The 24,815-nt window shown below is 36.2% G+C and overlaps 1 protein-coding gene across 6 annotated transcripts in view; it reads right to left on the reverse strand.

Moving 5' to 3' along the window:
- Positions 1-24,815, reverse strand: part of SYT1 (synaptotagmin 1) — a 522,673-nt gene that overhangs the window by 107,957 nt on the left and 389,901 nt on the right. For 5 of the 6 annotated variants that reach the window (XM_084880205.1, XM_084880204.1, XM_084880207.1 and 2 more), the window contains 3 exons: positions 21,740-21,862; positions 17,509-17,676; positions 14,229-14,396 (listed from right to left, as the gene is read on the reverse strand). In XM_084880205.1, the coding sequence (XP_084736331.1) occupies positions 14,229-14,396; positions 17,509-17,676; positions 21,740-21,862 (459 nt within the window). The remainder of the gene's footprint in view (positions 1-14,228; positions 14,397-17,508; positions 17,677-21,739; positions 21,863-24,815) is intronic. The other variant, XM_084880208.1, reaches the window with a different exon arrangement.

Consider the following 24,815-nt stretch of genomic DNA (forward strand, 5'->3'; position numbering starts at 1 on the left):
GGTTGAAGACACTTGAAATCAGAGATTAGCTCTTTCATTTCCAAACAGGGAGACAGGATGTCAAACATCTCCACTTTCTCTAAAGACAGAATCTCTCTTCAGGATTTCTTTAAAGGGCAAAATGAACCAAACCAACCCCCTCCATATGCTTCCTGCACCCATCTTCCTGCGCCCTCCCCCCTACTCCCCCAAATGCTTGCCTTGCTCCAGTGAGTGCATCTAATTTGTCTTTGCCATTTGGCTTTCTCAGCTCCTGTCTCATCGTATTTTGAAATGTCATTCACGCTTATGCAGGCCAGTGCACAAAGCAAAATTAATTTAACTCACAATGGCATGTTAATATTATTACTTTTGACACTACAGAAAACTTATTAACTATAGCTTGTCACAGGCCTCACAGACTGAACAGCCCAATACGGCATGCGGAGGTAAAGTAGTATGATCTCAAGGTGTTTTGGACTGCCAGACATTGTCAGAAGTCAAAGCAGAGTTTTTCAATAATTATGCTAAAATGAACTGTCTGTGATTGGCAAGAAAATCTCTGTCCCATGTTGTTGGACTACCCTATGAGAAAATATTTTATGGCATTTAATGATTGAAGCGTTGTTTTCCTCTCTATGAATAAATATGGCCTATGTATTTTAAAGCGATAGTAGGAAATTTAAGTAATATAATTAATTAGTTATTGTGTGTAGAAGAATGAAAAAAAAAAAACGAAGCTAGTATTCATTGCAGGTTTACTAGATCTGGATATTTACAGGCACGGCACTGTGTAATAATAGTATGTGACGAGGCTGTTTATTTAATTGAGGTGTAGTTCACGCTGAGAAGAGGCTTGGGATTCTCCATCTTTCACATAAGGAAATGAAAGCAGTGAGAGGTCAGCCGACTTCTCCACGCAGGCACAGGTCATGAATGGCAGAGGCCCTTTGAGCCAGGCCCACCTGACTCCAAAGACCCTTTTGTTCCACGAGTCTCTGCAGCCACACTAAGTCAGTGTGAAAGGAGGACACTGCAGGCCTCATATAAAGAGGCACCCCTTACTCTCCTTTCAGGAACCTGGACATTTTATAAAATGATTTTGAATACTTTTTTTAATTACTCAACACTGGCATTTACAAATAGACCTGAACTTGGCACTGAGAAGGCAAGAGCAAGCTCCTAAGTAAATTCTATTTTTTTTTTTTTGGTATGAAATTAGGTGCATAGCAGTCCTTATTTTTCTTGTTCAATACCTGATGGTTTGTTTTTCCATTTCTTCCAAAGGGGAGGTTATATGCTTTTTTATTTTCATACATAACGCAGCGTTTCCCACCAAGTAGGTGTGCTCTGTCACACGCTGAAACTGGGATTTAGAAAGTGACACAGGAAATATTGGGCTGTCTCGGTCCCTGAGCTTCTGCTAAGCCAGCCCCACAGTTGTCTCCTTGGCTGTCCGAACAGGCCAGAGGTCCTGCACAAATGAATGCATGCCTGGTCTCCCCGAGGCCCTGTGATCCCCCTGGGAAGAAGCTCACTTAAGTGGGATTCAGATATTACAGCAGAACATCCAAAGGTTACTGGGTTTTATTTCAGTGGAGCAAAGCTGCCAGAGAATTTCCTGAGGTGGCCAGAAAAAGGGAACCGGAATTTGATGGCTACTTAGAACTCAGTTGGCATTAAAATTGTGTTTTAAAATCCATGCTTTAAGGAAATAGTTGGATCTATATGACTGTGTGATAGTAACTTAAAGGCATTGAAAATCTTTCAACAATATATTTTCTGCTTCATGAATCCAAGATATGTCTTTTATCTTTTTCTATTGCCCTATCTATAATAATCTACAATAATAAAAGCATAATATGCTAATTAGACCAGACAGCTGAATGACCTTCCAGAAGTCCTTCTGGACGAAGCCAGGGCTGCGAGGCCGAGCCTCTTGCACAAATTTCATGCATTGGGCCTCTAGTTCATTTATAAGGGATAAAAAGATTCATCACAAAAACTTCTCTTTGTCAGGCAAGGTTTTATTTCAGCCAGGCAGAAATAAAATAGCCTCCAGATTTCACACTTTCCCGGTGATGTAAGACATGGGAAGCTGCACACCTCAAACCCGACAGAAGCCCTACAGGGTTGCTCTAGGTCTTACCTTGGAATATTGATCTATTTTGACCTCCCATTTTCTAATTTCTTTTTTACAAATATGTTTTTATTGATTTTAGAAAGAATGAGGAAGGGAGAGGGAAAGAGAGAAAAAATAAATTGGCTGCCTCCTGCACACCCCCTACTAAGGTTTCAGCCCACAACCCAGGCATCTGCCCTGACTGGGAATCAAACCAACAACCTCTTGGTGCATGGGATGAAGCTCAACCAACTGAGCCATATTGGCCAGGGTCCTATTTTCCAATTTCTTAAAGAAAAACACTAAATAATTTTCTGGAATAATATATAGGAAAATTTCTAGGGAAAACTATTCTGGGAAAGAAAAAAATAAAGCTCATTGGCTGAATAGAAGTTAAAATGGAAACACCCTAAATATGTGTGTATTGTAGCTGATGGAGATCATAGTAGCAGAGGAGTGAGGAAAGAATCATGTGGGTTTACCCCCATTTTCTTATAACTCATTGGAGAAAACCTATTCTGAAACCAAAAAATACTGGACTAAATTAAAAAAAAAGTGGTAATTTGGTGTGTCAAATGTGTATGCTTGTGTATTTATATTTACATATATGTTTAAAAGGAACCAAGAATATCATCTTAGCATCCTAAGACAATATTCTAATTTTCGTAGATACCCAAGTTATCTTTATGCATATGCAAATATTTAAAAACTTACAACAGCTGGTGCAGCTCAGTGGTTGAGTGTTAACCTATGAACCAGGAGGTCATTGTTCAATTCCAAGCCAGGGCACAAGCCCGGGTTGCAGGCTCAATCCCCAGTAAGAGGGTGTGCAGGACAGTCAATGATTCTGTCTCATCCTTAATGTTTCCATCTCTCCCTTTCTCTTTGAAATCAATAAAAATATATATTGAAGAAAAAGTAACAAAAAACCTACAATAAAACATGTGTGTATATAAAATATTGTATTTTGCTTTCTTCTACATAACATACTAATATACATTTACCATGTAATTATGTCTAACGGTTGCCTAATATTCCCCTAAATGGTAATATAAGTAAACATTTTCTTATTATTGAACATGGAGTCCATTTTAACGTGTGAAAACATTTTAGAGCAATCTGGCATCCTTGATTACGAAATCCTGTGTAGTTTAGATACGAAGTCCGGAGGCTCAGCTTGTTAGTGCTGTTTGCAAGAACTCTTCACAGTGTGAAATTTCACATCTCTAGATAGCATGCTTTTGCTGTGAGTGATCTTCATTTAAAAAAAAAAAGATTTTGCTTTTAAATCAGGTATTCATTTTACAAGGTGCCTGTTCAGAAAGTCAACTTGATATGACTACCGTTTTATGGCATTTATCTAACTTCCACTGGAGTTTGCTGCCTGTGGGCACTTGCTCAAGAAAGTTAGCCAGGGGCTGATATATGGAATCCCCCTTAGCTAAATCAACTCCTCACATCTATCACTGTAGTTCAGAGCTTCAGGAATCAGTTTCTGCTATTTTTCACTGTCAAAAATTGATTACTTTGAAAGAGACTAAAAAAACAAAGTGCTGATATCGTTGTTTGTCAAAGTAATTGTAGAGGGTATATCCTACTGTGATAGGTCCTATGAAAATGCAGGGAGAGATTAGGAGTTAAAAAAATGAGACAGTACATGTAAGCCTTGATTTAGATGGATGCTACAGCTCCTTTTCTTTCCTGGCTTTGCTTTTTAAACACCTTTGATGAATCACAGGGCTGCTAGATCCCATGAGAGATCACCTTGTCTATTCCCTTACCTTGAAGCAGGACTACAAATTCATGCCCCAGTTCTTATTTTTAAAAACCCTCCAGAGGAGTAGGCTCTTTTAGATTTCCGTTTCAACATTTAACACTGACAGGAAGGTTATCTTTGGTTTCTATGTCCGATTTAAACACCTTTCTATTTGTTTGGACCTCAGTGGCTTCTGAAGGTCATTCTAAGCTGACTCAAATGGATATTTTGCCCCCAATTAATGAAATTCATTACTCAGTTTTCTCATTCAGAGAAAGAGATTCTGGTCTTTCTATCATGAAAAACCAAATCAATGGGCAATTACCATAGAGGCCATAGCCCTGAGACTTGAGGGAAGAGAGAGGGTGGTCTAGAAGTCAAGGGCCTCTGGAGAATGTGAGTGTCATGCAAATTTGAGGCAATGTTAATAATAATCACTGTTTGATTCATAAAAACAGATCATATAAATCTTAAACTCATCACTTGGTTAATGATCTAAATTTTGGGAGGAGGGCTAAATATAAATGAATGAAACAAAATAAAATGGAACAGGAAATGAGAATCTAAAGAGATTGAGCCTTTTAAGGAAGAAAGTGATCTTAGTTATCTATATATATATAAAAGCCTAAGTGACTGAGTGACCTAATGACCTGTCAACTGGTGCTATGACACACACTGACCACCAGGGGACAGATGCTCAATACACAGGATCGGGATCCCTCCTGTCTGGATTGGGCCTGTGAGGATTGGACCAAAACTGGCTATCCAACTTTCCCCGAGGAATCCCAGATTACAAGAGGGCACAGGGTAGAATGAGGGACCCCACTGGTGCACGAATCTGTACATCGGCCTCTAGTTCATAAAATAAGGCATAGAAGATGATGTCAGTAGTTTCCAGGTGGGGATACATTAGTTCTTAAATTTCACAATCTCAGAATATGTTTGAATAACTGATATCTTAAATTCTTTGGGAGATTTTAGCTTACGATTTACAAATCTTTGTTTAGGTGTGCCAGAACTTGCATTGAGGAAATGAATCATTTCCATCCTCAGTTCTGAAGACAAATGCATGTGATTTTATCCGGAAAGGAGGCATCCTGAAGCATTTTCTTAGAGAACATAAGCAGGGCTGATATACTGAGCATGGGAGGGGCAGTGGGGGATGGCTTGTCGCCACATCAGAGTCAGGAGAAAAGCAGTCCACTACACTCTCCCTGTTATGCTCCCCACTTCTGCTTCCCTACCTTCCATCCTGGCACTCAAATTAGTGGCTGGACAAGTGGCTCTGTGCTCCACTTAGAGGAGATCACACAGTGTCTCAAGCATTATCCTCCCGTAGAAATTACACATGAGGAGCTGGTTTTTGCTCCCAGGTACTTATGTTCTAGCCCAGGACACTGACTTTATTATGTGCTGGACAGGAGTAGCTGAAAGAAGGTTTGATCCTTGCTGTTGTGTACTGGATTTTTCCATTAAACCACCCCTTTGGTGACTTGTACACGTCCTGGTAAATACTTATCTCAGTCTCAAACCAGATGTTCCCAAACAGCAGCACTGGCCTACATTACTCTTAATTAAGATTCAGCTGTGTTGTGTACCATTTTTCGGTTTTTAGATTCAGCACTGTTGTATGCAGAGTAACAATCACTGGGATAAACAATTTCCTTTCCTCCACCACACCAACAGAGGAAGAACAAGAATTCAGACAGCATGCATGCCATTTAAATAAACATCTTCCTGATCCTGATTGCTTCTTCAGGACAAACCCCAATCCATTTGTTGAAAGGCCATTATAGTCACATGCTACATTTCTTTCCTAAGTAAATTGCTCGGATCTCCTATACTCCTCTTAAAACAATTTCTAGCTCCAAAAGTTAGGAATTTGATGTCAAGTCCCAACTGTAAAGAAATTTAAAGATTAAATAAATAGCCTAGCAGGTGTGTCTCGGTGGTTGAGCTTTGACCCCGTGAACCAGCCAGTCAAGGTTCAATTCCCAGTCAAAGCACATGTCTGAGTTGCAGGCTCAATCCCAGTGGGGGATGTGCAGGAGGTAGCTGACCTGATGATTCTCTCTCATTGATGTTTCTTTCTCTCTTTTCCTCTTCCTATCTTTCTGAAATCAATAACAATATATTTTTAAAAAGATTAAATAAATAATTAACATGGGCTTCAGTGTCTGGTCATTACTTCCTAGTTATGTGATCTCAGACAAGTTTCTAAACTTCTGTGCATCTCATTTTCCTCATTTGCAAATTTGGCTTAGAAACATGTATAAGTCAGATTGTGAGATTTAATTCAGCTAGTGTATTTAATTGTTTCAGATTTAAATAAAATCTATAAATTGTTTTTCCTACCAAAGTTATTGACCAACAACTAGAATTTCAGAATTAGGAAATTTTTGAAGAGGAGACATAACCAGCAGATGGAAGAAATTGGCTCTGTGTGGGTCCTGGGGAGAATGAAGGACTCTAGGCATTCACCTTGTGGAGATACTGCCAATGCAGCAAACTACGTCTAGGCCCACTCATCCGAGGCTTTGAAAATCGAGATTAAAAATTACAATAGCTGCTCATTTAGTAAAGGTTGGTGAACCTGCTAAAATTCAGACCTGATATAAAAAGTGTTTAAAAATTTGGTGAGTTTTATGTGGAATTGGTTGAAATAATTCATATAAAGATGAAATAAAAATCGCCAGGCAGGAGTGCTATAACTTATTCAAAATATTAAGTATTTGTATTTGAAGAAAGAATAGGCTGAGGATCAGATAATAGGCATTTGTTATACCCTGTTTTTATAAGAGGTAGCTCATGCTTTTTCCTCTCCTTTTTCTCATAATAGAGAGTTTTGGGAGGGAAGTCTAGGAGGAAGGTCATTTGTCACATTTCCAGTTGTAGTGCTTTATAGGGGAACCATCCATTTTTTGGCAGATTTATTGTTCTTTAAAAATTATTTCAGTAATGACAAAAACTGGACAATTCTGCAGAGCTCAGTATCTTATCTTCCCTGTGAGGTGCTTACAAGGAGCTTCTATTGTTTTATGAAACAAGTGCTTAGAAAACTAAGCATACCAATATATTTTTTGCAAAGAAATTTCTCTTATGTGTAAATATACCTAATTACACACTGCCTGGAGAACATTAAACTGTTTGATGGATCGTTGGCGTTTCAGATAGAATAAGAAAGTAGGATGTCTTACCTCCTGTTCACCATCATTCCTGATACAAGGACAGGTGATGGGAGGAATGGAAGCAATTGTTCCTTCCTTTTAGGAACTCACGATATAATGAAGGGAACAAATCGGAGGTTGGGGAAGAGAGAGAACTGGAAACAGAAACATGTGAACCCTAGCTGGGAATTTTCACAGAAACATCCATGTCCCAGAAAGACTCACCTAGAAAGCCTGGGAGCAGCTACATGACTTGGGAGTAGGGGACGTATCATTAAATCAAGGTAGGCTGTTGCACACCGCCCCCCTCCCCTCCCCTCCCCGCCATGTGCAGTGTGGTGTGGCCTTGGAGTTAGAAGAATTGGTAGTAAGAGAAACTATAGGGTGTGTTCGAGACTAAAGTACCATTCCAGCATAATCCTGTAAGCTTTTTATTCAGAGGAATCTGGAGTGGTGTGTGTGTGTGTGTGTGTCTTTGGAGTCAGTTCAAAGTGGGAGTTTCAGCCCTCCCACTAGTGGTGGGGCCTCATGTTATTTCCATCTTCTCTGAGTTTCAGTTTCTTTGTCTATAAATATGGAATAATAATGGTGCCTGCCCTGTAGTGTTATTGTGAGGAGTTCATGGCTACGATACTTGGTGCCTGGCTCTTACAAATACTCCATAGACATGAGTTAAAACAGGTTAAAGGCAAGCTTGTGCTCTACCTGATTTTCCCAGTTGACAGAGCTTTGACAATTGTGTACCCAAAAGAAACAGAAGTGGCAACGTTTTTCTAAAAGTAGCCTTTGTCATTTTCAAACATGGCCTCAACATGAACTACGCATCAATATGGCAGGGCTTGGAGCGTCAGTGCCCCCCAGAAGAAGCATCCATCTTTCCTCAGATCCTAAGTTAAACATTGATGTTGATTTTATATCAGGCAAGCATTTCAAAATTCTGTCTGCATCCCCTCCTTGTGACCGAGGCTATCCAAAAATACATTCTAAAATAAAAAACAAAATCTCCAGGCTCTTCACTTGTCTTAATATTCTAATCTCACTCAGTCTTTATTGTTTGACAGTGAGATACAATTAATAATCACCAATTCCTGATACCGTGCTGGTTCCGGTAAGGCATTTTCCCTAACCCATCTCTTTAAAGTAGAAAGCTGCAGTTTAGGGAGGGGCCTTTTCAGAATACTGATTTGTTCATGCAGAAATAAAGAAGAGCAGTTAGCTAACTTTGGTAAACAACCTCTCACCACATTCTGGAGCGTTTTGCAGCTTAGAGAATGAGAAGACTTGAAAAAAAATATATCCCCCCACCCCCTTTTTTTTTTTTTATAGAATTGTCACTGGGGCCTTCCACTTCACTCACCAATGTTCATCTCTACACTCGAGTATTTTCCCAAGTCCACAAATTGTTGTTGCATATAAATTAATTATGCTCCACATGAAAAGAAAAATACTGAGTTAGAAGTACTTTCAGAAAGGCTGTTAGAAGCAGGGGCTCATTCCAGAATGAAATCCATCATCTTTCACATTCCCCTCTAAGCATCAGAAAGGTGTGCATGGATGGTTTGCCTCAGGCTGGGTTTGCTGGACTCTGGGTTGCTCATTGCTCTCCTATTTTCCAAGCCAGGAGTCTGCCAGCTCTTGGAGCCCAGGAGATACCCCAGGGAGAATCCCGGGTTCAGAATCTTGGCTAGGGTCCATTTCAGGGAGATATAATTGCATGTTATTAGCAACTTGAGGGACATTTAATGTACAGCAAAACAGTAAGCTAAACTGTTTATTTGTTCCCGAGTTCCCCTTTTGAAGAGATAAAGAGAAAAGGAGATAGAGCCAGCAGGGGAATTGCACGTGTCCAAGTTGTTTTGTTTGAAGTAGATTGACAAAGGATTTTCCCATGAGCTTCCCCAAAAGCTTAGGAGCTATTCCACTTTGCCTTCAGGCACTTGGAACCTGGGCAGGGTGGACGGGAGTGGGTGGAAGACACATACCAAGACCACCACTGGCCCTACAGTGAGAGGAAAAACCCTGGAAACAATTAAATGGTAAAACAGTGGATTTCCTCCTGAACTCCTGGCCTCACCCACAAAATAAGAATTCCTTTGGCATTAGACAAAGCTCTGTCTCAAATACATCTTTACATTATAAAATTTTGCTACTATTACTGACCATTTCCCATGTGTCACAATCTTTCATTTTATACACTTTATAGTGCTAATTTCACAGATATTTAATATATGTTTGAATAAATGAAAATTTATATTCCATTTAATCGTGGTTTTTTTTTTTTTTTTTTTTTTTAATGGAAAGCAAAATGCCTCTGCCTTCATTAAATTCCTCAGCACTCATGAGTGAATAATAACATGTTTGTGATAATGAGTACCTTTGAATTTTAGGGCTTTGTATCCTAGGCAGAAACTCATGCCGAGTACTTATTAAATATTATTAAGAAGAAACAAAACTGCCATAGTTTGTATTGCTTTATTTTTTTGCTATGCTGCATATATTTGCAATGTGCTATAATATTTGAAAGGAAATATATATATATATATATATATATATATATATATATAAATTAGATTTTAACTATAGTTGCAAATTGTCAAAACTAACTGACCAAATGCTGATTCCCACGCTAAAAAAAGAGAAGAAAAACTAACTTACAACAGTTGTGTATGTGTATGTGTATGTGTGTGACTGAAGAGACTGAGAAAGACTGTTTAAAGAATATGGTATAATGAAATGGTGTGAGCTGCAGACCTGTATTTGAAATTTAGATCTGGCATTGGTGGTATAAACTTAGACAAATTTCTTAGACTTTCCTGGGCTCCAGGACTGTTTTCCCCTCATTCTGTAAACCAGGTTTAATCATCCAGTTTTAAAGGATGCCATAAGAATGAATTATGTTGGCACACAGTAGACTGTCAGTAAATGGTCTCTTATCTGTGTGTGTAGTCTGGGCAGAGAAGCTAAGGTAAACTTTAATGAAAATGAATTTTGCAAACCAGGAAGCAGGGCTGGAAACATAGGCCTTTGAGTGGTTGAGGTTGTGAAGGGAATAGGCTTAAGTCTGACAGTGGGGAGCAATGGAATGTTCTCACAAGGCATTTGGGACATGCCCAGGATCTCTCCTCTAAATTAGAGTCTAAATTTATGTTATTTTTAGGAAATTCACAATAAAAGTAACTAGCAAATTTTCATTTAGAAACTCAGTGAAGAATTTGGTTTCATCCATTTGTGCCTGAAAAGTCTTTTTAAATTAGAAAGGCAATCAAATTGCAGTCCTGTATTCTAGAGGAGTATTTTAAATTATTTGCTTTTTCCTATGACGTTATTAGAAACCACATCATGAAGCAGACAATACTTATTATGCATAACAATTATTATAATTGATCACTGAAATTCTGACCAAACACTCAGACTCAAGTAAACCAGAGTTATAGCCAAAGACATATAAAAAATTAAATGCAACTTCTGTTATAGTTAAAAGGAAAAATGTGACATATAGATATTAAATACACTAAAATATGTCATGGTGTTAATATATTTTAAAATAATTCAGTACTATTATATCTACTATGGTATACTAGTAAATCTGACTAAGTATGATAAACTTAATTTTTGTTTAAGTTCTTTGAAATTTCCTTTTGTAAATTGCTTTTCATTTCCCTCCGGGGACATTTCCATGATGCAAGCAGAAACTTATGTCATAGCTTTTAACTAAATCTTAAGATTTAGCTCAATCCCAATGCTCTCTATGCATCATGGAAATAGTATGAAAGATACTGAGTGAGCCCTTACAATAAAAAAAATGAGAGAAAAATTTCATCATTTTTGTGACTGTCAACAAAAGCAGTAAAAATGATTTTGCTAAGCATCTATTATTATCAACTTGAACTGTAAAAAGAAAGTTTTGAAACATCTCAAACAGGATAATAATTATCTCTTCCCAATTATTCATTCAAAAATATTTTTGCAGGCCTATTGTATGCTTTCTCTCTGCAAAACTTGGTTTTGCAGTGAGAACCAATAAACATGGGTCCCTGCTGGTATGGAACCTTCCTGGAATGCTATGGATCAAAATTAGAGTCTTTGCTGCATTTCTCTAATGTGATAGATTGTGAATGACAGGGCAGGTTCTTACTGGCATCCATGTTTTTCCTTCCAGTAGTTAACTGAAAGGATTTCCATTCAGGGCATTGATTTGTTGTATACAGATTATTGGGAGGCATGAGTCACAGACTGACTACTAAGTGTTTTAGAAATAACATCAGTTCTTTCATGATCCTTGACAAAAAAAGATGCTATAAGGAATAATGAGTTTAACTTATTCTAAAGAAGTATCTGGTAACTGACCATTGGAATCTTAAAAACGTTTGCCATTTGATTGAATATGTATTCTTTGCTTTTCTAAGAAGTAAATGTTTTCCTAATTAGGCTTAAAAATGTGAATTTTTCTTACAAAATTGATTTTCTATTAAGGCACTAAAGTAGCTTCTCTTCCCTTCTGCTTGGATACTAATTAAATTATGCTCTAACTTGTTTTTATTCAGCAATCAATTTTTTTTTCCATTTGCACTGGATTACAGAATATGATTTAAAAATCAGTATTTAGAGAATTTTACACAAAGCAGAAGTGATAGACATATTCTCTCATGGAGACAAAACACTACTGGTCAAGTTATGAGAATTAAAACCAAAAATTACTATTCCTAAGTAGATAGTAAAGAGGAAAAACTACAGAGTTTAAAAATGTGATTGTAGAATTATTTCCCATTAAAAACTTACAGAGACATTCAATAAGTACAAAGGTGTTAAGAAAAAGAATAAAGTAGATATAGATATAGATGATATAGATATAGATATATATAGATATAAATATAGATATAGATAAAGATATAGATATATAGCAGGAAAATGGAGGAGTGAATACTGCAATGTAAAACAAGTGAAAGAGAATAATAAGCTTGTTTACTGAGCACTTATTACATACTGGAACTTGATACTCTAGCCCATTTTATCTGTAAAATAAAGGTAGATAATGTTCGGCCCCTTTCTAGATTAAAAAACTGGATTTAGAGAGTTTAAGTGATTTAACCAGTGTCTCTGTGGTGGTAAATGGATTGGTCAGTATTGAAAGCCAGGAGTTATTTATAATATTACACAGGACTTTATTCAGAAACCAGTCTAGCTGGCAATAAGTAAGGCAAAATTGGAATGAGGGAGAAAAAGGAGACCACACTAAACTCCACAAAATAGAAGTGGTGTTGACCCTTTTCACTTTTTTTTTTAAACACCTACTACAGCTCCAGGAAGACTGCAGGCTTCATAGATATTCGCAAAATGAATATTTTAAATAAATTGGGTGACAAGAGTCATAGGGAAGAAAGAGGAAGAAATATAGAAAGAGAGCAGCTAAAGGTGTGAGAATGTGATTCCTTTGGTGAAGTCAGCCTATTCTGGATCCTTGAGTCCAACCAAATCTGTCAGTTTAGTGTCAAACCTCAAACTTGGCCAACATTCAAAGAATTTTTGAAAGAGAAAAATTATTTGGTGGCATGCATCCCTTTCATTCAAGGAATATACCAACTTTTCAGAAATCCAGTGGGGTTTGATGTTGGAATTCCAGGCCTCTTGGTAGTTACTAAGGTGGCCAGTAGTGTGAGCCGTGCAGGCTGGCCAGGTGGGCATTGTGAGACACAAGTAGATTGTAGTCTGATATTTAACCAACAAACTAAAAACCAGTCAATTAATAACCAATTAGTTAATAAATATTTGTTGTGGTCCCACTTTGCTAACCCCACCCAAACTAAGCAATTTATACAGAATCAAACATTTCAATGAAATATAAAAAATCAATGAAATAGCTCACATTTCCATTTTCATACAGATGTTCGATTTAGAGTTGATGTTTTACTCATTGGGAAGAGATACTTATAAAAGTCATAAAATTTAAAAACTCAGTACTACCCTTGGGTTGCTCTTGAACGTTCACAGTAGGGCTAAATCTATGTCAGTATCCCATAATCTAATTTTGACTAACTTATTTGGTTATGTTATATATATTTCCTTCCAAAAAGAAAGCAGAGCTTAACTCCGATAATTTTGACTCCTTTTGTATAACCAAAGAACTTTAGAGCACTATGAAAATTCAATTTCTGTATAGCAATCACAGGCTGTTCTAAAACCTCACGTCACTGTATTGACCACAGAAAACCTCAGGCTGAGAGGATTCCCAGGTGAGGGGCTTGGCTGAGTTTCTCTGACGGCCTGGGCCACTCGCTGACCTCCCTGATAGCCCGAAAGTGACCACATCTACGGAATCCTTGGTGGCCCTAAATAATGGAGGCAATTGGCAATCTCTCGGGTAATTATAAACTCATCTCAGGATCCAAAAAATGACTGCAAAAGGCATTGCTTTAGAGTTCAGAGAAGCTAGGAGTTGTTTGCCTTTCTGGTATTGGCGTATTGAGACTTTAGCACAGAAAAATGCTAGTGCCAGGCAGGCATAGCATAATCCAATAGAATTGGTTATTATGCAGTTTAAATGCACTAAGGATATTGAACTTCCCCCTTTAAATCAAAGAAAAACCCTGGGTTAAACTATTCAAACTGGGAGGAAACAATGTGAAGACTACTATAAAAATGTGAGTCATTTAAAATATGGATTTAATATCAGCCCTTGTGAATGATATTTGATGATTCACCCATCATGTTCTGATATCTTCAGGAGAAACAATGAATTGTCTGTGATATCCAGATATAATCAAGGAAAAAGTGCCATTTTATTTCTATTCAATAGCTAGAAAACCTCTGTAGCAGTACAGAATGATTGTGGCAAAATACAAAGAATAGGATGATATTTTACTGTCGTTTTAAAGAAGTACACATGTGATAAGCTTTTAAAAGTGTGTGTGTGTGTGTGTGTTTGTGTGTTTGTCTGTGTGTGTGTGTGTGTGTGTGTGTGTGTGTGTGTGTCTTCAGGGAGTTGTCCATAGACTCAGTATACAAATCTTTCTCTTTTCTTTCAAATTACACCCAGAAGACCTGTGTACTTTCTAATGAGGTTATGCGGTCCCTTGACCTTATTTTGCCAGCTGTCAGCAGCTGGACGGCCACATCATTCGGTAAAGAGCAGCTCTCAGTAGGTTATTACGTGAGTGGAACTGGTGAGTACAGTTTGTCATCTTAGATATGCTAATGTTTTTCTTACCTCTTCCTTCTCAGCACTCTGCAGATCGCGCCATTCCTCAGTTACATGACCGAAATCCACTGTGTTCATGGGGACTTTAAATTCCCCGATGATGTCATGCTTGGAGAAACGATCAAAATCGTACACAGCCATCACGAGGGTTTTGCCTCCCAATTCCGAATACGGCACCTAAGTGGAAAGGGATGAGGATAAAAATCTGATCACAAAATGCTTAGAACACATTACTTGTTTACAGTATTTAATTTTAATATTTGTTTTGAATAAACAGATCAGGGAGATAATTATGCTTTTGGTATTTTCTCAAATGGAATCATTTGACTAAATTGCTTACAGCTTAAATTTCTTGGGAGGAAATGGGGACTTCCCTTAGTAATTTATCACTTTATCCCAAACTTCGGGGAGCTGTTAGTATTATTGGTAATGAATCCTATTAGTCATGCTATAAACACTTCAAGATGAATACCATAATAAACCAAGCCAATTTGACTATATAAAGTTTTCTTTGCAGACTGTCTCATTATTGTTGTTAAGTTATATTGTGAGAGTGTAACTTATTCAAGGTAGATAACTTTCAAGCCACTTGATGTCATATTTTAATGAATTAATGACTTACTAAAAGCTATTCTAGAAGTCTGAAAGTATTTAAATGAAATTCAAAAGATGCCTCACCTATTTCCTAAAATAATTTACTGATTGACAAGAGCTGACTAGAAAATTGATGTTTTGAATATCAGGGATGCATTATAATAGAGATCTTAAAGTTCATTCCTAGGTATGTCACTCTTTAGGATGAGTGGTGGCAAAAGCCAAGAACTGATGAATTCTCCAGCTGTTCAAATATATCTGGGACAGATGCTATGGGTTGGGAGGTTTATTAGTGACATTTTTAATATTCAGGGAAAGCAGTGCAATCCAAGTGAGATACACTTCAGTAACTGAATAGAAATGCCTAATTAAGAAATTGTTTAGACTTGCATTGAAGGTTTGATCAATTTTCATACATTTTCTATTATTTTATCTGTGTAAATGGTTGTCTTATGCTTCAGCAAACATTTCTCAATTAACTCTGAATATTAAGAAGGGAAAGAGAAGGAAGAATATTGGACCATATATGTATAATAAATTTTAGTTTCCCAATTTTTTTCTGCCATTCGTTAATTATTTGGAATTTGATTAAAATACTACAGTTAAGAACTAGGCACAATGCTTTTTCCATTCTTAGTAGAAAAAAATAAACCCTTCCAAAGAGTTGAATTTCAAAAGAAGAAATAATAAATTTTAGAGTAGGAATAAACTCTTGAAAATTTATCTTCTCTGCTAAATCTCTTTAGGGGTGTGTGTGTGTGTGTGTGTGTGTGTGTGTGTGTGTGATTGTACCGAAGTAGCATCCATCAAAAAACCTGGGATTAGATAGGGCTGGGTCTGGGTGTCCCCTCTTTCCAGCTGAAGGCACTGAGGCAAAGTGAATAAATCTTAGTTTTTCATCTATCAGAATAATAGTGACATAGTAGTGCCTACATCAGAGTGCTGTTTGAATATATTTAAGGTATTTAGCACAGTATTGGCACACAGCAGGCACCTAATATGTTTTTGTTTGAATGATTGGTAGCTCCTTCAAGTAGGAGTTTGGGTCATGTAGAGTTTATGTTAAGTGGATTTGAACTCACTTTTCAAAGCCAATCTGCTTTAAACTCTATTATGCACCTATTTCTATATCATATTGTCTATGGCATTTCAAAATGCATAATATATAATATCTAATGGATAAATTAGCCAATTCTCTAGAAATGGTGGCATATTCCTGAAATGTATTGAAATATATTGTACCTTGGTAGGATTTATAATTTGATCAAACTTCTTGTAATATTATAAAATAGAACCTAATAAAATTTTATAGGCAATTTTAAATTTTCAATAATTAAACTTCTTGAAGTTAGATAAAGTACTAATAAAATTATTACTAATACATTAAAAAAATAAATGACATAGGTAACTCAAAACAAAAGGCCATATAATATTACTTCAAATAATGTAAGAGTCTGCTTAGTAAATTGTGGTTAAAAATGACTAACCTAAGTTAAGATTAGTACATAGTCAAAATGATTCTAATTATCATTTGCAATTTGTTTAGTTCTGTTTTCATGTCATGTTCTGTAGTGTATTGATCATAGTGATTAACTCTTCATAAGCTGAGTATTTCCAAAATGGTTTTACTGTTACTATAAATTAACTATCCTAGGCATAGAAAAGGGTATATTTTTAATCGGATTACTTACATTAGGAACTTTTATCTATAAAAGTTTCACAGTGAATAGAGATACTGCTCTTTTAAAAAATGGAGAACAAAGTTCTAGAAAACGACTCATGGCCTCAGTTCCAGCCATTTCTTTCAGACCAGGATGTTCACTGACGTGAGGCACGTGCTTTCTGAGGGAAGGTGGTTTTGAATCAGCCTACTGGGAAGTTACACACATTTCTTTTTTTCAGAAATGTATTGTTTTAAGTAATGCACCTAAATAGTTTTCACATATTCAATAAACCCATAAGAAAATAATTTGTACGTGTGACTTCTAGACAAGACCATAGAACTTGTCTATGCAGAGATGCCTGAGGCCTGCAGAGCACATTTTCCTGTTGAATTGTCCTATGGCCAGAATCTCTCATTGTTATTATTTGTCTGAACTAAATGAAGAGCACGAAGGAACAGCCTAGAGTAAAAGAAAAATGCTTTAAGTGCATAAAAATAACATCTCCACCTTTTTGTTGAAAGGGTAAGAAGAATGATTTGAGAGGGCTCAGTCTGCCCCTGTGCACACGGAAGTTGGCAGTGAGAGAGATGTCTATTTGCACCATTTGAACAATGGACAAAGCTTACTTTATCCTGTGATTGCAACAGGGTTTACCTTTGTTCAGGAACTTGGAAACTTAAAAAAAAAAGAACTCCATTATTTTTTTTTTTTTACTTTATTTTATAGAGAGGAAAATGTCAAGCCTATTTGCACACACTTGAAGGTGACCTCACTTTTTATATGTGGACATGACCTCTCAGTCATATTCCAGTCTGCATTATATTCTGTAATGGCCAAGCTGAATCCTGCTTTGGCTAAATCTAAATGGATGCAAAATCCTCACTGGATGGAAAATAGGAATTGTCAATATTCTGAATGGAATCACTTGAAATCTCTGAACCAGCGGTCATGCGCCTGCCTATGTGTGTAAGGATGAGCTTAGTTGCTTATATAAGACAACTGAGGAAAAATTGGTAAGTGTAAGACAATACCTTGAAAGTAAACTGCTCATTGAAGACAGGATTGAGGGTCTTTCGGTGGACTTTCGTCTCAAACTTCTTCTTTTTGTCGGGCAGCAGAAACACTTTCACGTACGGGTCAGAGGTGCCGCCCATGTCCAAGGCGGGCAGCTCGGCAGCCTGGATGATCCCCACCAGCAGCTGAAATAAACAACGGGACGCAGCAAACACAGGCATTGGTGGGCGATTTGGAAAAGATTTATTTGTTCACATTGCTGGATACTGTGATCTCTCCCTCTCCCTCTTTGCTTTTAATAAACATTTCTCTCTTATGAATCTGAGCACAGAAGGCAAATGAAGTGAGCTGTACAGACTTCAGAAACCCAATTATGGCAGATGCAGGCTCTAGAAAGCCTGGTTTTAAGCATAAAAGAGGCTTTCAAAAGGTTGCTGATTACAGTTAACTATGGAATTCATAATTGCTAAAGAGTTGCAATCAAATAACTTCCCAGTTGCTAAAAGCCCTTGTGCATTATTTTTCTTTTAGGGCATGATTTGTAAGTGGAAATAAATTGTTAAACAATCACAAGTGTATAATTATAAGGTAGGAAATTTTTTTCTGAACCAAAGCCTCAGATCAACTAACCAGAAATTCCTTAGAAATTAGGTATCTTTTTTGAGATAAAAATAAGATCTTCAAGTTTTTATCATATTTGACCTATCCTTATGTGCTGACTACTTTTGTTTTAACTGATAGGAAAATGATTGCTATATATTAAACTCTGTGTATAAATATAAGACATTGGGTCAAAGAACTATAATTTGAACTTCATGTAAAGGAAAACAACTTTACAGATATGGTTTTTAATGGTAAGTGTGACTAATTTTCTGTGTTTTTTTTTTGTTTGTTTTTTTCCAAATACAGCAGAAATATCTGCATTTTTTTTCAAGTCTGTTTTCTTACTGATACATTCCTATGTCTTGCTATGAATAAGAACACAGGCTGGCATTTTAAATACTTTTGCAAATAAAATAAAAGCTGTGAGTGGACTATTCTAGATGCTCTGACACCAGACATTTTATATCAACAGATTGCTCTAGATTCATATAGGAAACAAAAGTAAACTCTCTTATTATTGTTCAAAATATATAGTTCCCCCCCAAAAAAAGTATACACAGTTTAATGGCTGATAGTTCAGTTTTGGAAATGAAATGTACTTTAATAAACACCAATTTTATAATTATTAAAAGTGTGTGTATACATAGTGAAAAAGCCAACAAAATAAAAAAGCAATTCGACCCCCTCCAAAAAAGTCACAGTTGTTTTCTGTAAATCTGACCCACTATGTTTCTAAGTGCATTTGGGTAGTTGTCTCATTTTTTAACCTGGATTAATGCCCTGAATGATTTTTTGGTTGTTTTAATGCTTCAATATCTTTGTGATATCATTATATAACAATAGCAATAAGAGTATTGGATTGTAGGTATACAAAACACAGAGACAGATGATCAAAGAATAAAGTAGACATCAGATAATAAAGATATATTTAGTAAATCAAACAATTTGTCTTGGTTTGCCAAATTGGTATCTAGTCTATGCCTTTAGATTGCATGTGAATAAGCAAGATTCTATATATTTTTTTCACTTTTGCAAAATAAAATTCTTTTGGGCAGGGAAAGTTCTAGAAATATACCTAAACTCCCTAAAACCAAATCATCCATATTTTAAATATTTTTGGATTTTTTTTTTTTTTTTTGCTAGGGGTAGAATTTCTTCTTTCAACTCCCCTATGACTTCTGTCTGAGATAAGTAGCATATTTCCCTTCATCATGAAAGCATCTTAATTAGAATTCCTTAGAGTTCTCTTTTAGTTTGGGTAACAAATGTCTATATTTGATTACAGCCTTATGTGGGAAGTTCCTCAGACTTTATCTTCCATGACTCATAGAAATCATTTTATAAATCAGATTGGTTGAGAACATTTGGAAAATCAGTGCATAATAATAAAAGTTTCATCAGGCAGAATCTTCTAGTTCCTTAGAATAAAATGCCCTTTTAAAGTTGATGTTTGCTAGAAAGGGAACAGTAAACACACTCATATATTTGAGTGAAAAAAATCAGTGGTATTATTTTCTTTAAAATAGTATTTTATAAAATGACATTTATAGTACTGAAAGTCAACTTAGAAATTTTGAAATTATGACTAACCAGGATGAGATACCACCAGATTTCTACTGAAAAATTTAACATAGAATAAATTAATAGAAAAATATTGGATCCATATAAAAAGGCAGATTAAATCACAGGAAACATTATATGTGAAGATAATATATGTTGACCTTGACTTCCCCTAAAATATATTTAAAAAATTTTTGCTTTCAAACAATTCCTGATGATCAATTTTAGCATGAGTGATAGAAATGACCTAAATACCTTACTTAACTATAAAAGGAATATCTACAGATCTATATAAATCCTTTACCTATAAACCTCTATCTTTAACCAATATGCTATTTTCTAAAATCTATTATGAAATAACTAGGTAGGATTGTAATGAAGCTGATAAAATAAAATAATTATTTTTAAATATTTTATTGATTTCAGAGAGGAAGTGAGAGGGGGGAGAGAGAGAGAAACATCAATGATAAGAGAGAATCTGATTTGCTGCCTCCTGCATGCCTCCTACTGGGGATCTAGCTCACAACCCGGGCATGTGCCCTGACCAGGAATTGAACGTGGGACCCTTCAGCCCACAAGGTGACAGTCTATCCCCTGAGCCAAACCAGCTAGGGCTAAAATTATTTTTAATATGATAGAACATATCAACACATTCTTCATGAGAAATGTAGAAATTTCAGAAAGTGAAATTTCAGACATTATTTGAACTATCAATTTTTAAATAACCCCCCAAATTCCTGCAATGGTTTAGAGCTCTCACACAGCATTACTGACTGGACATTTGTTCTCAAAGCTGAACCTTCAAGTTTGATTTATCCTTGGTTCATTCCTCATCAAACTGGAAATAATGAACACATGTGGTATTAATAGTAATTGTACATACTTCACATTTACCAGTTCCTCCTCACCCAAAATGAGGAGTGAAGCAAAACAAAATGGAGAGTTTTAAATCTCTCCTCTCGAAGAAAAAGGCCGTGTCCTAAGGATTCTTAAGAGTCAGATCTCTAACTTGGCCAGCTCCACTAATTCTTGTCTAGCTTTTTACTTTAACAATTCAGAAGCTAAAGGAATATATTCATCAATGTTATAGAATCTGGAAGGCCTTTTTATGTAGAGAGGTTTCTAAAAGCTATCTTGGTGTTACTTCTATAATGCAGTCAATAAAAGGCAGTTAATATTATTGTTAATCTAGGAGGCACTTCATGGCTTTTGAGAAATTGAAGCATATATGCCTGTTTCATTACCTCCTTTAATGTTTTGACACTTTTTGGGCAGTAGTCATAGGCACTAGAAATCAAGTTCTTAGTCTTTTTATGTTCTAGACCTTCTATCTTATTAGCATCAAGAGTTTGACCTAATATCATGATATTATTACACAAGGCATGTCTTTGAAACTCATGAATTTTTTAAAAATATATTTTATTGATTTTTTACAGAGAGGAAGGGAGGGAGATAGAGAGCCAGAAACGTAGATGAGAGAGAAACATCGACCAGCTGCCTCCTGCACATCCCCTACCCGGGGATGTCCCCACAGCCAACGTACATGCCCTTGACCGGAATCGAACCCGGGACCTTTCAGTCTGCAGACCGATGCTCTACCACTGAGCCAAACTGGTTTCGGCAAAACTCATGAATTTCAATTTTCCATCTTTGATTCCTGTCATACTGATACGTTATGATTCAAAACTTTGTCTTGAATGATGGCATAACACAATGGCCCCTCTCCCTGCTTGGATCTAAAGCCAGGAAGTGTAGGAAAGATTGTCCTAGCTAAGGCTGTGGGGGGTGAGACTGTGGTTGGAGCTCTCAGAATAAGTCTGACTGATTCAAGTTAATTTGTATTCTGCCTCCTATTATAAGTGCCATACATTAGATGTAATCAGTTGAATACTGTAAAGTCTAATTACCATACATTAAATTAGCAAGTAGGGGACTGCCTGTACTCAGAAATTATTTCATCAATAGCTTTGATAATTGCATTTTCCCCTTGCAGCCAACAAAATGTTTTAAAAAGTAACTTGCTTCAATTTCTACTTGGTAATTTCAGGCAATGGAATGGAATAAGAAAACATTCTCCCCTCTGACCTGGTTATTCTGGAAATCGTAATCCAAGGAGTATTGAAGTTTTCCCAATTTCTCATCTTCTTTGGGTTCTTCCTTTTCTTCCCCATCAGTCAATCCAGTTTCAGCATCATCATCCTTAAGGGCCTATGAGTAGGGAAATGGATCATATGTGAATTCAAGTGAATTCCATCAAAATCCAAATGAAACTGGGCTTGTGGTTATACTTCCAAGCTGTCAAAAGCAAGCACCAAGATGCTGGAAATCTCAGTTTGTCTGACACACATTCACATTTGATGCTTACATATTTTTTAAAAATTCCATTTGTGCATGGAATTCTCCCTCCTCCCCTGCCCCCCCCCCCCCCATCAGCAAGCAACATGGAAGCAATGGAAGAAGCCCCTAAGAATATTGCAAGCAAAAAATGTAAAGTTGTTGCAAATGTCAACTTGGTATTATACAATATTTGGCTCTGCTAAAACTGATTATTTCAGAATTATAACAAACATGCTATTAACCAGGCCAGGTTTCACATTCATGTAGGTTAAAGCAATTGGCACTAGCCATCATGTAGAACCATTGGTACATGCAGTGGAGCAATTTATGTGAAATGTGTGGCCTTTTGTTGCCTTGTTTCCTATGAAAAAACAGTTGAGTAAGTGATTCTCAGAAAAAATTAATTTGTCATGTGTCATATATACATTTGCAATGGTTATGGAAAAAGAGGAAAAACATGCCACCAGCAAACGTATGTTTAGAGGAAGATCTACCCCATTTCCAGTTTAAGTTTACCATTTTGTTTTCATAACAGCTCCATAGAAAGCTAGGCTGAATTAAATTGATTTATGGGTCCATTTGATATCAAAAAATAAAAAGTGATGTTTGTAATATATTATACTAAAATCTCTATAAAAGGTTATTTGGCATTAATGAACAAAAATTTTGGAACTGAACTCTCAAAGCTCAGTTTGTATCAGTTGAATAATTTTTATAACCTAAAACTTAAGTGTAATATAAATTGGAACACTAGAAAGCTCATTATTTCATAAAGTACATTAAAATGCTCCTCCTTTAAAAACCAAAAACTATATAAATTTCCCCCAATAAAATGAAAAGATTTTGTGAAATAATTAAAGGTTATAAAGATCATAAATATTACTAGTAAAAGCTTTGTTACTGGGAATATTCATTCTATTACTTTAAAGAATTAAAAAAAGAATCAGAAGTCAATGAAGACTTATTATTCAAAATTAACAATGATAGTATTAGATATCCCTAACCATTAGCAAGGTTGATAAAAAATTTTAAATCTTTATATGAACCATTTTATTCCTTTCTTCTAGAGACTGCCAATAGATAGCCATTGCTCATTTTTCTATTGTTGGTTGCTTTTTATTGATTTGTAGGGACAACTCTGTATTTTAGTGGTTTTGACCTTCCTGTTGTTATAGATAGAAAATATTTCCTCTTAGTTTTTGGTTATGGCATTTTCCCTGCTGTGTGTGTGTGTGTGTGTGTGTGTGTGTGTGAGTGTGTGATACTGTAGACCTTCACAGGAATCAAGTTAAGACATCTGAGTAGTAGACTGTTTTATATCTATGACAAAATAAGGGAATCTTAATTCTTGTCAGTAATCAAATAAACCCGAGCATTCTTATAGAATTGGAATCCAAGAAGCATAACCGGGCTTCAGAAAGGCATTGGAATCATTGGAATCATTAAACTACGGCTCAACCACTCAGTAGCTCCCACCACCCCCAGCTCCCAGGTGCATGTTCTTTCTTTCTTTCTGCTGAGAGAAGACTTTCTGTTGACGTTTCCATTAGCACAGAGACCCTCAATGGTGCTTCCAAATGGCACCCTCAGTCTCTCAGTTGACAAGGTTTTCCAATTTGGCTTTACCCAGTGAACTCCAATTTGATTCCAAAAAAACCCTGAGACTTGGTGGCATCATATTAACACACTTGTTTGTGTGGGAAGATCCGATAAACAGAGTTGAGCTGTAGTCAGAGATGCTTTTCTTTTGTGCTTCCTGAAAAATTTCAGGAGCGTACAAAGACCATTAATAGACTAGTGTAGAATGTTAAAAAATTTGGTTAGCCATATACCATTTAATTTGGAAATTTTAATTTATACTTCAGTGCTTTCTTGAATAATAAAAATGTTGATTTACTGATAGCCAAAGGCAGGGAGCAACATAATTATTTTAAAATGTATGCTAATCTTTTAATTTTTGTGTGGGGTGTCACTAAAGTGAAAAGAAAAGATCACTGAAACCTAAGCGGTGTGTAAGTCTTTAATGCTGTCATTGATGTGCTGAGAAAATTGTAGCTTAGGTAATGTGCCTCTCTGTAAGATTTTAATTTTTTTTTTAAATAAAAGCAACCTAATGCGTACATCTGTCTGAAATATCTGCACATTTCTATAATAAAAGATTTTACGGATTAAAATACTTTTTCAAAAGTCTCCTTCAGAACTGACAATTTGCATATCATGTTTCAGCCCATTGTGATTTGAAATAGCTGAGATATTAAATCTCCTTCTCCCTGAGTGGTTTTTGCCCTAATAAAAGGTGCAGGACCATCTCTGCAATTATTCTGCATGAAATAGGTCTAAATTTTTTATAATTTCTCAGTGCCACTGTTCATCACTACAGTGATTAAGTCTATTCTAGTCCCAAAGGCTGAGTTTAACCAAGACATTTTCTGTACTATTACATTAAATTCAGGCCTATTAAATCAGTGGCCATTATAATATCTCGAGAGCAATACCAGCCCCCATCCCTCCCCCAGTGGAACAAAATGCAGAAGAAACAGCTTGTAAACCCAGCAGTTCTGAGAGTTTGATAAATTGCTGTAGAAAAAGCTGTGCTGGGAACATCGAGCTTGTTTTAAATTTCAAAGATTTAGTGCACATGCTTCTGGCTTGCTTCAAACATCCAAAAGGCGCTTAGTTCACAACCATCAGAAGGAGCACTTGTTCATTCTAAGTTAAATTGTTCAGATTTGGATTTGATAGGGCCCAGTAGAAAGGGAGCAACAAAGAAATGCATTTTCTTTCTGTGCCCATCAGTTAAAAACTTGAGCTTTCTAATAATACT

The sequence above is a fragment of the Pipistrellus hanaki genome (genome assembly GCF_964339955.1).
Source record: "Pipistrellus hanaki genome assembly, chromosome: 3".
Lineage (NCBI taxonomy): Eukaryota > Metazoa > Chordata > Mammalia > Chiroptera > Vespertilionidae > Pipistrellus > Pipistrellus hanaki.